Here is a 13,653-nt window from a genome sequence, read left to right on the forward strand (position 1 = left end):
GCAACATAGCATTTGAGCTCCATAGATAGGTGCATTTCTCTGTGGGTTGAGGAGAATAGGACATTTCGAACATTACCCTTCAATATTCTATGGGCATATGGAAAAGTAGGAACGAGAAGATATTTGAAAGAGACTACCCCAGATACAAGAGGCGCCTGTTTAAAGATATCTACATATTTTATGGAAATAGGGCCAACAAAAGAGAAGGTTAACTCGAGACAAATCCAATATAAAGAGATTTGGTCACAAAATCCAGATGATTTTTTTTAAGGAGCTTCTACTAACAGGATCTGTGGCAGGGGGGTTTTTCTTGTATAAAAGCCTGGCAACTACTTTCAATTTTGTTGGAATAGTGGTACATGGACTAATAAAAGAGCATCGTGATTAGCTCTTTGGGGGGCACTCCTATTTGCTAACTGGCTAGCTATAGAGGATTTATCAGTTTTGGGAACCCCAAAGTGATTCTGGATTGGGTACAAAGATCCACTTTTGGGGCAACCTTCCCTTATCTTCTGGATGCTACGCATCAGATCTTTCATGGGATCCTTCTAGAAAGTGACTTTCAGTCATATATTCAGAGAACAGAACCAAGAGGCAGATTTTCTCTCTAAGAAGAGTTGTTTCCAAGCACGGGAAAGATCTTCTTCACCGCTTTTGACAATGGCATCCTCATCAGCACATGGAGTTTTAATTATTAAGGACATCACTAACTGTTCACTGAGAACGATCCTCATATGTCTTTTCAAGTTTTCTGTTTATTTTCTTTTCTTTTTGAAGAATGTATGGGAAATAATATAACAATGTCGCTGAGAAGGAAAGTTAGAGAGGTAAGAAATCTGTAATGATGTTATAGACCTTTAGAGACGCTAGTAGATACATAGTGATTAAGATCCAAAATTATAAAATCTTCTGAGTTTCTACTGAGACTTATCTAGAACATAGAGTTACATGGACATAAGATCTGTCACTACTGCAAATGTATTTACTTTTATTTTGATTAATGGAAGTTAGGAGGTTTTTTTCTCTGAAAAATCACAAATGTTTAGCCTACAAATAAATGTGCAAAAGTATCGTATATAAGCCAATAATAATAATTAATTCTCTATCTAATCATAACCTCTTAAACAATATATTTAAATTTAAACCCCAATTCAACATCTACAACTTGTGCAAAGTAAAAAAGCATCAAAATACATCTTAAACACAAACTAGCATGAAGTTGCATCCAAAAAGGCAGGGCAAAGACTACAGAGTAAACAAAATGAATAATTAATGTTAACCCTGTAACCTCTAACCACCCTTCCTTTGCCTAGTAGAGACATAAAAACTTTGAATATTCAATTGTCAATAGGTGGGTGGGGGTTGCTGCGTTGGCAGTAAGCCAAAGCGCTTCTTCAGCAAAGTGCGATGCTTTGAGTATTTATCATCTGGAGAAAACCGTGTTGTAACACAAGAAACCTCATGAGATAAAAGATTTTAAAAACATCAATGCAGCAATGCTATCCTCACATATTAATGACATGACATCAAATAAAGTAGTATTATCATAAAAATAAAGGAGACATACCAGGGTGGGCTGACTGTGTTGGAGACCCTACGGGGGAATCCTTCTGCAAGAAAAAAACACATTAAATTAATGTGTGACTCAACATGTAAGTTAGTTTACGCTACATTGCATTGAATATAGAATATAAAAGCACTCATTCGTACCCCTTCATATCTACTTCCTAGCAACAGTGTGGAAGCAAACTCCACACATAAGACAGCATGCCTTCAACCAAAGGTCATTTACATATCAATCTATGTGTAATTTATGCCAAGCAACATACATGAATATCTAGTATCTAGGTTTCAAGCTTAATCAGAAAAGCATTAAAACAGGCAATCTGGGTAGCAGAGTTTAAGAGTGACGGGTTTCTGCTTGTAAGAGGCTGAATGGACTCAGATATGGAGACCTTGTTTTTGTGGAAGAAAGATCAAAATCTTTTTTCTGTGGATGGAGCGAAGTTCAAGAAGGATCTTATCTCTGTAAAGATATTTTTATCTTTGTTGAAGGGCAGAATCCCTAGAAGATCCGAGACCTTTCTTTTCTATGGAGAGTCGAAGCCCTAGAGGAGGCCAAGAACCTCGGTATGTAAACAGAAGGGACCGAAACCAGATCTACTACTTAGATTGAGTTCTGAGGTCTGTTTTGTTCAGATCCATAATTATTGTCTAAGTTGACCTAGGTTGACTTGTGAATATTAAAATGTACCTTTGTTGAACTAAAGAATTTCACCTAGAAAAGATTGTTGGGTTTTCTCTCAAGTTTGGGCTTCCCGGGTGAAAATTTTGTGTCTTTTTGTACGTTAAGTGTTTGGCTGTCTCTTTATGATCCTACTGTCATTATTGCATTATGATTAAGAACTTGTTTAGGAGATCATTGGAAGTAATTATTAGATTAGAATATGGAAACATCAACATGGTATCAGAGGGATGGTAAAAAAGCAACCTTAATAAAGTTCTAGTCCAAGTTTTGTCAACAATGCTTTTGACCAGGACAAAGAGAGACCAAAATTATGTCTAAGGCCTTAGAACACGGTGACAAAGGGCCGATAGGTCTCGGGATTGACCTCAAGAAGGCCTCAAGATTGATTGAATAGAGGCCGAGCAGCCTCAAAAGTGGCCAAGAGGTGCGAAGGCTTGTGAAATAGCTAGTGAAGTTCTTAATAATTGGACCAAGGATATCATCAACATACTTATAAGCATTCTTAAAATCCTTTTGTTACTGATGAACTTCTAAATTGTTTTTCCAATAGGGATCCTTTGGGAGGAGGATGTGTTATAGACATTTTTGTGCCTTACAGCATGAAGCATGAAATGTCGATAATCTAAGGGATCCAAAGTCCCTAAACGTGTTGTTCCTACCCCTAGAGGAACAAGGTCAACAAACCACAGCACTGAAAATCAGTTCTCCACCTGAAAACACTCAGAAACAAGCTAATTCTGGATCATGTCAACTGCTCCACTGAGCATCTGCGCTGAATGTCAACTGCTCCACTCTGTACCTGCGCTGAATGTCAAATCTAATGAAGGCTACCTGCGCTGGGCGAGATTGGCCAAGTGGCACATTCATTCTGCAAGGTGTCAAATGCCCAGGAAGCTTCCAAAATGACACTTGGATCAAGGAATTCGCCTTGTGATGAGTAAGAGGATCTAGATCTCCAAGTGGAAGCAAGAAACTCCAAGTGGACTCAAGAACTGAAGTATAACTGAAGTGGGAGAGGACACTAGTCAGCTTCATGCCAAACTCAAGCTGACTCATCCTTTCTCCAAATCTCCTATATATAGAGCTCTCTCATGAGGTCTAAGGAGGCTGGAATCTTGTGAATGTAAGGAAGTGCTGTTGGTTTGAGTATAGAACTATTGGGTGATTGCTTTGAAGGAGGTGAAGAGGAGATTTCTTTCTGCTGGGAGGTGTTGCTGGATTGGGCCTATTATGGTTGTAACACTCTCAGAACTTTACTTCTTCCATTAATAAAGCATTTGAGATTCTTCTATATGCATGTGTCTTTGTGGCGTATTGATGCTTGTATATTTGATTTATTCTAATCCTTGAATCAATTATGGATGTATGCTTCTTGTAGTTTCCCTTTCTTGTGCTTTTGCAGGATCTTTGTGTAGCCGGGCCAGTGAAAGAGCAAGGAGCTGGGAGCAAGCAGCAAGGAGAGAAGATTGGGTCAAACATTAGCGGAAGACAACGGTTAGTGGATCCCTTTCTCCCCTCTCTTACATCTCATAAAGAAGTAATCTTGAATAGCTTTGCATTCGGTTGTTGCTGAGGTACTATCACCCTTAGAGTGGGATAGGGTCATTCCGTATTGGATACTTTTCCCAACAACAAATTGGCGACTCCACTGGGGATCGTATCTTGTTGGTTGTTTGTGTTTTTTGCTATTCATTTCATAAACGAAGGGAGTACCGAATCGAACTGCATTTGGATCTTTCAAATGCAAAGTAGAGGGCAGCTACTCTAGCTCAGTTTCTGGGCAAGTTTATGATTTGAAGAGCTGATCCACAAGGACTCTAATAAGCTCTTAGTGATAGCTTTTCATCCTCCTTGTCATCCCTTAGTGTGTCCTTGACTGATAGCTTCTGATTTGGCCAAAAACTGTGAATTTTTGAGCAATCTGTGACCCGGAAACCAAGAGAAACGAAAGTTTCGTTCTTCAGTGCAGGCTGTGTGAAGGCTGTCTACATTTCAGCGCAGTTCCCGAAGGGGCTACCTGCGCTGAAGGTCAAACTGCCTGTGTACTACCTGCGCTGGACCAGTCTTGCCTTGTGCTACTGGGGTTTCCTGCTGTTTCTTGCCCTGTTTTCACTCTTGTTTTTGCTGCCTGTTACCAGTCAATGTGCCTATCTGAAACCAACTTTCCTTACCACTATTCCGCCTCGGTTGTATAAAGAAACTGTGTATGTTCTTTGTGTATTTCTTGTATCATTTACAGTTTCCCATAACGAAAGTGAACTAGTCTTGCTGTGGCCTCTTAGATCTAGACCTGTGATAAAGTGTCGTTTTGATCTTAAGAGTTAGTTTGTTTGCTGTTCATAGCTGATTGAGCTTTTGCTTTCGTCGTTTGGTTTGAGTTTATATATTTCTAGTGTCGAAACAAGTAAATCTTAAGGTGTCTTTTGATTTTGGACAAGCTTGTTTACTTTCACTTGAAATTGAATTCAAAGTTATACAACAGCTTTCTTTTTGTGTCGCACAAATATTAAGAAAGAGAAAAGAAATACTTGCATTGTGCATGTGCATTATGACAGCTTGCATGTTGATTTAGGAAAAAAGTGCATTAGTGTGTGCTCTATGATCTATGTGAAAAGATGTTGTCTTTCTTTTCCCTCAGTAGTTAAGATTTTCAAAGTTGAAAGATTGAAAAGCTTGCTTATCATCTTAGACTGCATTTAGGAGTGTTATCATACATCTCGTGGTGATCCATAAAGGCAAATTGCTAAACAAGATCAACCTTAAAATGAATTGAATTTACATAACAACGCATTGAAACATAACACAAACACATAGAGGTCTAAGCTAGAGACGTGTTTCGGCGTCGTTAAACGTGATATCTTAGCGTTGAGTGGTTGGGTGATTCCTCCACGGTGAAGCGATAAGTATCAATACGGACTTGTGCTCCCACGTACCGTCGCGTATATATTGGGAGACCCATATAGGAATAAAGCCTTTATCCATAGGAAGCCGTGTCGGCCACCCTACTGATCGCAATGCAGTGAACACAGCATTCACGAAGATCGACCACTCGTACCGTAAAACGTATTCTGTGGTTTTGCGAAAAGTTTGGCACACCCTCTGCCTAGAACTCCAGAGCAGTTTCTTTTGGCCTTTTTCAAACTCTATAACTGAAAAAGTCCATCCGAGCATTTGTCACTTCGGGCTCGTTAAAACATCGAAGGAGACTAGAGTCATCTTTAGCTTTTTCTCGACTCTTAAAAAGTGAAAAAGCAAGTTGTGTCTAAAGCGTCGTTATAAAATTTATTTTAAACGGAACATAATCACCTCCTATTCCTGCGTTGATCTTTAGGTTGAGAACATGGAACGCCCCAACCAAGGAATTCCACAAGATGGAAATCCTAGTCCATTCTCCTCTTGGGGAGAAGTTGGTGTGCCCCACATGGCCACATTGTCGCTTCCAGGACTGACAATTGGCCTGCCTATTTGGCTATTCTCAACCAATGTAGTTCAGACCACCATGGTTCCTGAACAGTCGAGTCAACAGTTAGATGAGTCTAGAGCTACCCACCAGCCTTCTACTTCCTATAACTCTTCCTCTAATCCTTCATCTTCGCAAGGTAGAGACGACAAAAGCCAAGCTCCCATGGAGAAGAAGGAGAAGAAGAAGAAGGAGAAGAAGAAGAAGGAGCCTAAGGCGACTGGGGGCAAGAAAAAGACATCTAACAAAAATCCACACACAGCACAGACCGGGCCTAAATCGCCATGTGTCATATGTAGAGGAGACCACTTCCATAGAGATTGTCCCTGTATTCCCCGGATACTAAGGGACTGGTCCCCTCGGTTGCACAATTCGGGAGCATCAACCTCTGATAGCCATGTTGAATGCTTACCGTCAACCAGCGAAAGTGAAGGTTCAAGACAAAAGGGGGGAGCAAGATCCCCCTGTAGACTGTGTGAAGGCGATCACGCCATCCACCGTTGTCCCTTCTTAGACGAAGCGAAGAGAGTTTTGGAAGATCGTCCGGTTTCACCGTTGAGACTTCCTCCTGGATACAAAAAACTCGTGCCAAGTCCTTCGTTGGTTGAAAACACAGCTGGCCCGCTCAAGTGGTCAGCTGAAGTGTCAGTCATTGAAAATGAACCTACTGAATCCAGACCAGATGAAAGTCTAAAGGTCGATACGGCAGTTGACCCGGTTCTTCCTTCAGAGGTTTCATCCTCAAATGACACCGTCACTGAAGATTCATCTTCAAATGACACCCTCACTGAAGAGAATAAGGATGACACCATCCAGATTCTTTTCATCAACACAGATTCTGATGAGCATCAGGGCAATGCGCCCATTCCTTTATCGCAGGAAGGAACATCGTCAGGATCGTATCCGGCCGTGTATTCGGTCCCACCACCAAGCAACCTGGTTGTGTCCTTTGATTGGAACCAACTAGGCAGACCCCGGTTGCCAGCCAGTATACCATTCAGAATCATAGTCCAAATTTATAGAATGGTGATGGCTGGAACTATCATTGATGAAGGGGCATCTGTGAGTATCCTTTCCTCTGTTGCTTGGAAAGCACTGGGTTCCCCGGCGCTTTTGCCTGAGATAAGAAATCTCTCGGGTTTTGATAAAGGAACCAGTCGACCGTTAGGGATCCTCCCCAATGTGCCTGTTACATTGAAAGGGAAGACCGTTCAAATGAACGTGATGGTCGTTCAAGGACCCTTGGATTATAACCTACTCCTTGGACGAGACTATATATATTGCATGGGAGCTATAGTCTCCTCACTCTTTAGAGTAATGTGTTTTCCACACGAAGGAAGGGTGGTCAAGCTCGTAGACCAACTTTCATTTCCAGGATCACGCATCGCAAATAGTCAAATACCAACCCTCAATGGTCTATTCACTCAAGAAATGTCTCCACCCCCAGTCCTCCTTCCCGATGAGTGCGAGTGATTCGGAAAGATGGGACTGGAACCCAGGGGGCATGCATCCTGGTCTGCTTCGGGCAGAGGAAACCCCGGGTATAAGGTAGAATTTCCGCGAAAGAATATGACTAGTCCGTACCCCGTCCGTATGTGGAAGAGGGGTTGTTCTGGGATAGGATTCTTTTGATAAGGTTACTTGTTTGACAAAGGTCATTCACCATTGTCTACTTCGGTAGACAGTGCCGAGGAAATGTTTTCGTTTGATGGTGTTAACAAAACAATCTTTGGGTAACCAGGAAGAGGCAAGCCTCACCCTTTAAAACAAATGTTTTATCGGATAAGTAGGGGTAGCCTTGAAATTATACTTTATACCTGGGGGCATGCAAACCTTTTGGAATGCAAGCTAGGGGCGGTTATTTATCTGTTTTTGGGATTAGCTGTTTCCGAACTTGCATAAAGAAAGGATGAGAGGGAGCAAAGCTTAGTGAAGATGAAGCTCTATAAAAAATAGAGATCTCACAGGAGACATTTCTTATCTTATGACTGGTATATCGAGCAGTTTTAGCATAAAGTTCATGCTCGTTAAAAAATAAACGCAAGATCCGAGCAGTTTTAACGCGGTCTTCATGCTCGTTAAAAAATAAATAAAAGCAGTGAGCAATGTTTCCCCCAGAGTTTAAGCTCATTTTTAAATAAAAAATGAACCTATTCTGGTAAATAACCGCTGTGATCGTAAATTTATCAGCAATAAAAGCCTTGGTCGTGTTTTGCACCTGCCACCTCCACCGTCATTTGGCCGATCGTTCACCCCCATATGATTGTTTACCCATTTTGAGGAACAGCTGCGAAGAGTGATTTCACTTAGCCATCCTTGTGACACTGCCGTGATTGGAAAATTCCAACCTGTACCTGGAATCTGCTGCTATCCCTGTTTATCACTCGTTCCTCAAAAGACGAGTCTTCTTTGAGCTCTTTTCATCTGACTCGTAAAGTATGAAAAGTTTGCCGAGTTTTGGCCTTCCAGCTCGTTAAAAGGACCGGAAGAGCTATCCCTCCTCTAGATTTTAATCTTTTTGGACCTGAGGGATTATTGCACAAAAAGGTCGAGCGCTTGTTTTATTCGGCTCGTTAAAGTTATCGAAAACTCATCCCTTCTGTATTGTTTTATACTTTTTCGGACTTAAGGGATTAGATGACGAAAAAGGAATTTTGGAGTTAACTTTCTGTACCTTTTCAGACTCTCTAAAAATGAAAAGGACCGAGTTTTCCTTGCCGTTAGACTCGTTAAAATGATTAAATAGCGAAAAACTTGTCTTTGGACGAGAACGAGTTTCCCTATCGCTAGGCTCGTTAAAACATAGCGATGGGCTTGCCCGAAGGGCAAGTTATAGAACAAGCATATGTTATCCTCCTCAAGCTTGACAAAAATAAAGAGGTACTGGTCAGAAATGACTGGGGAAAAATTGGGAGAACCTCAAAGCTTTAATGGTAGCAAGTCGCTCTTGAACATGACACTTTGTCCTCCGTATCACATCGGGTTGGGTTGTTTTCATTCACCGGTCTCATCACCATGGTCCTCGCCAAACCATCCACATTTGGGGTAATGCTACCGATCCATCACATCAGTGTCATTATATGTTCAAGAGATGTTGTTCAAAAAGAGTCAACCATGTCCCATCCACTACCATACATTATCCTTCATCCACCCATGATCGCCACCCTGAATCATATTTCACAGATTGTTTTCACCTCCACTAAAATCATTAGCTCTGTTCCGTGTCACTGATGTGGGATTCATTAAGGCCCTCCTTTGACGGATCGCTTCTTGTCGACTTCAGCTCATTATCCAAGAAGTTGATCTAGGAACAAACCCCCTAGTACTTTGAAGCTTGCATGCCTCAATGGCAAGTTTCTCACTTCTGACGACAGGTATACATTAATGACCTTCGACCAGAAGATTTTGCGTGGTGTTCGACGCCAAGTCCTTTATTCACACCACGTGAATTGTACTGCAGTACCTTGAGAGTCATTGTCATTATTGGTGATTCCTCTCGCGCTTGTTAACGGTTTACATTATTGACCGGTAATCAAGCGATGTCTTTCCATGTTTGACTTCAGCGCAATTCTCACATGGATCGACTTGTACTTAGGGTGAAGATCGAACGAGTTTGAAGACCCCGGATCTAGTTTCATCCATCCGGGCTGCGATATATATTCAGGAAATATAAAGACATTTGATATGTACATCATTGCAGCAGATGATCATCCTACTCAAAGGATGATAATTTCAGCAAAGAATTATCAGTCTACCATCAGACGATCGTTTGTTCTATGTACCAAAATGAATTTATAAAGCTGAGCATGGGAATGCCCGCCTCAGCTAGATCATGAAAGCAGAATGAAAAATAATGTATTGTATTGTATTTTATTACAGGGCACCTCTCAGTAATTGAATGAACTTCGGATCCTCCTGATAAAGCATTTCACCCGATAAACGGCCTCATACTTTAGGGGGCAACTGTTATAGACATTTTTGTGCCTTACAGCATGAAGCATGAAATGTCGATAATCTAAGGGATCCAAAGTCCCTAAACGTGTTGTTCCTACCCCTAGAGGAACAAGGTTAGCAAACCACAGCACTGAAAATCAGTTCTCCACCTGAAAACACTCAGAAACAAGCTAATTCTGGATCATGTCAACTGCTCCACTGAGCATTTGCGCTGAATGTCAACTGCTCCACTCTGTACCTGCGCTGAATGTCAAATCTAATGAAGGCTACCTGCACTGGGCGAGATTGGCCAAGTGGCACAGTCATTCTGCAAGGTGTCAAATGCCCAGGAAGCTTCCAAAATGACACTTGGATCAAGGAATTCGCCTTGTGATGAGTAAGAGGATCTAGATCTCCAAGTGGAAGCAAGAAACTCCAAGTGGACTCAAGAACTGAAGTATAACTGAAGTGGGAGAGGACACTAGTCAGCTTCATGCCAAACTCAAGCTGACTCATCCTTTCTCCAAATCTCCTATATATAGAGCTCTCTCATGAGGTCTAAGGAGGCTGGAATCTTGTGAATGTAAGGAAGTGCTGTTGGTTTGAGTATAGAACTATTGGATGATTGCTTTGAAGGAGGTGAAGAGGAGATTTCTTTATGCTGGGAGGTGTTGCTGGATTGGGCCTATTATGGTTGTAACACTCTCAGAACTTTACTTCTTCCATTAATAAAGCATTTGAGATTCTTCTATATGCATGTGTCTTTGTGGCATATTGATGCTTGTATATTTGATTTATTCTAATCCTTGAATCAATTATGGATGTATGCTTCTTGTAGTTTCCCTTTCTTGTGCTTTTGCAGGATCTTTGTGTAGCCGGGCCAGTGAAAGAGCAAGGAGCTGGGAGCAAGCAGCAAGGAGAGAAGATTGGGTCAAACATTAGCAGAAGACAACGGTTAGTGGATCCCTTTCTCCCCTCTCTTACATCTCATAAAGAAGTAATCTTGAATAGCTTTGCATTCGGTTGTTGCTGAGGTACTATCACCCTTAGAGTGGGATAGGGTCATTCCGTATTGGATACTTTTCCCAACAACAGGATGTTGACATTGAATTCTTAATTTGGATTCCATAAATCTCTAGCTGCTTACGAATGATAATGACATAAGTTATTGTGCAAAATCTTGGCCATGAGCAGGTCAGAGCCTGTACCAAACTAGGAGAGTGGTGATACAAGTTAAATTGTCTAAGAGGATTTGAAATCTTTTACATCCCTGTTGATGAAAATTGTTTCACCATTGATTGCCTTTAGCTTCATGGATTATATCAGAGGACACGCAGATAACATTTGTGGATTATATCTTCTACTTGTTGCATGTTGTAATCTATGTACTAAAGGAATTTTTCATAGGCTAATGGTTCATCTGAGTATCTAAATGTGTAGATTACAGAGGGCTTGTTTAGGCCTGCCTCTGAGGGAAATCTGAGGATCTCTTATGATATTTGGAGAAAAGACCTACAATTGACACAAAGTCAAACTCTTGTTCACTATCTATGCAACAAATTCCAGGTGATCAATGAGAGGTTTGAAATGATATGATGGCATCCAATATTGACTACAGCAGGATAAATTTGCACATGTCAAGTCTGATGAAATTTTGGGCTTCGGGTTTGTAAGCCCTAGAATACCTGAAGCAAATCCTGAGTTATTTCTAAATTTTGTGGCATTATTGAAGTCGTGGCATAAAATCGAATATTTTGAAACAAAACTCGAGCCCCATTCTAAATTGATCTTTAGACTTTTGTTGTAGCGAGTTTGTGCTTGTTGTTGTTCAAGGGTTCATTAATAAACTAATGTTTAACTTGCCATGGCTATGTTGAGCTCATAATGATGCCATTGACTATAGTAAAATTGTTGGCTGTGTCATGATTAAGGTACTTAAGTATGCTGAGTGAAAGGCTGCCTGAGCTAAGATGACAATTGTTGCCATGATGACCAGGAAGAGGTTTTATACTGCGATGTGTATTGCTCTATCCAAGAATCTTTTTTACTAAAGCCTGCTACTGCCAGTTTTGTTGAAACAAGAAGGGTATTTGGAAGAATCATTTATAACAGGAGTGCTAACATTATGGACTAACAGAAAAATGACTGATTTAGTACTAAAGTAGCAAGATTGATAGTAATCAAAAGGACAACTTGGCACAAAAATTGAAAATCCTAGACCTATATTCAACATTATAGGTCTTGATTAAGGTACTAAAGACTGGTGATACCAAAAAAAATGGAGTTTCCACCTCCTGCACCTTTCACGCCATATAACTATTGTGAATGGAAGCAAAGGATTCTACTTTAACGTGTAGACTTTCTCTCAAAGCAGAAGCCAGAGGGCTTAAAGAATGAGACTTACCTTTAACGTGTAGACTTTCTCTCCATTTTCATTGATATAAAACATGAGATACATTGCTGCTGGTGCGGGGTCTTCGGAATCACTCCAAATGTGTGTTTGTATGACTATCTGTAAATTATGAGGTAGAGGCACCAGAAGCATCTCAGTTGAATGCTGAAAAGGACAATTTAGAACAACATTATTTGAACATTTGTTTAGTTTGATTTGCACTCTATCTAAACATTTGTTTAGCTTGATTTGCACTTTATCTAAGAAGAAGTCATATAAATATCCAAAAGACAAAATAATCAGCTGTGAATAAGAGTCATATATGTCTCGAAGGGTTTGTTAAAAGAAATGTAGAGAACTATGTAAGAGGCTCTTTCTCAGATTCAGCCTGTGAAGCTGGAGTCAAAACCAAGTCAGAGTTAAAGCCTGAGAGTCTGAATATAGCTAGAGCAGAAGTTTTAGCAACAGCCAAGGCCAAGCGACAAGATCTGAAACCCACAAGATCCATATTAAGCATGTGGAAAGTAAAGATAAAGATCCAATTGATGGGGCCATCAACTAAACAAGGAAGGTCTGATCTGTAATCATACCTGTAACTAATTATTAAATATGGACATTAATGCCACTCCTGTGATATTTTTACCATATGCACGAAGGTAAATGGGGCGCTGCCGTTGGGAGGATGCAGCACCTGCTGCAAGAAGAAAACCAACAATGGGAAAAATGTTGTGGTCAATGCATGCAGCACCGGCTGGAGGAATATGAATCCAAAACCAAGCCAGATCTGGGCAAAAGCCAAACCAGAGGGTTGAACAAACACGAGAGTTTGAGCTACAGCCACAGCCGGAGGCACAAGATCTGGTCACCACAGGTAGGCTCATTGAAGGAGAAGAAAGGAATCTTGCTTATGGGGGCCATAAACTTGATGCAAGGTCTCATACCTTGAAATAATTACTCAACACAGTCACATGGGCATTCATGCCATACTAGCAGTACAGTCCCCTTCAAATGGTGGAAGCAAGATCAACTTTAGACATTAGGGTTTCTTAAAAAGAAGCATTGTGGTATATGGAAGGCGGGAACTAAAAAACAGTCGTTTCGAGATTACCCACTCCATTTTGAAATTTACCTGCACAGTGTCCAACAGACTTCATCCAAGATCGTGCATAAACTGAGAAACCTCTGCAATTTCTAGTTTTTTGTCATAGAAATCCTAGCAATTTCCAGTTTTCCGTCACGGAAGTCCTCGCAGTTAAAACCCAAAATAATTAAAAACAAATCATTGAAAACTAAAAGAAATCAAGACTACACAGTCCATTTTGAAATTTATGCCCTTGCTATTTGAAATTTACCTGCACAATGGCCAGGAGATTCAAGCAAGATCGTGGACAATTGGACGATTGAACTGCACAATGGCCAGGAGACTCAAAGATTCAAGAAAGCGGACATGGACTCATAGAATAGTGTTTCATAAAACCTATGAAAGTCATTATTTATATGGTTTCAAGGAAGGTAAGATAGGGACAGTTTCAGTTATAACAAGAACTTAATCTAATGGTTGTAAATATTTTAATCGTCTAACATGAAATTAGACGGATGATAGCAAGATAGGTAAGGCTA

The 13,653-nt window shown here is 40.6% G+C and overlaps 1 protein-coding gene across 1 annotated transcript; it reads right to left on the reverse strand.

Annotated features, from left to right (window-relative positions):
• Positions 1–1,077: 1,077 nt before the first annotated feature.
• Positions 1,078–12,239, reverse strand: LOC149160829 (H/ACA ribonucleoprotein complex subunit 3-like protein). The gene is made up of 3 exons (XM_089435411.1): positions 12,046–12,239; positions 1,568–1,610; positions 1,078–1,427 (listed from the first exon to the last, which is right to left on the reverse strand). The coding sequence occupies exons 1-3, from the start codon at positions 12,184–12,186 to the stop codon at positions 1,345–1,347; spliced, it is 267 nt and encodes an 88-aa protein (XP_089291537.1). The 5' UTR covers positions 12,187–12,239; the 3' UTR covers positions 1,078–1,344.
• Positions 12,240–13,653: the final 1,414 nt, after the last annotated feature.

The sequence above is a fragment of the Pinus tabuliformis genome, chromosome 5_2 (assembly GCF_031772625.1).
Source record: "Pinus tabuliformis cultivar Carrire ecotype Pingquan chromosome 5_2, CPIR1, whole genome shotgun sequence".
NCBI classification, from domain to species: domain Eukaryota; kingdom Viridiplantae; phylum Streptophyta; class Pinopsida; order Pinales; family Pinaceae; genus Pinus; species Pinus tabuliformis.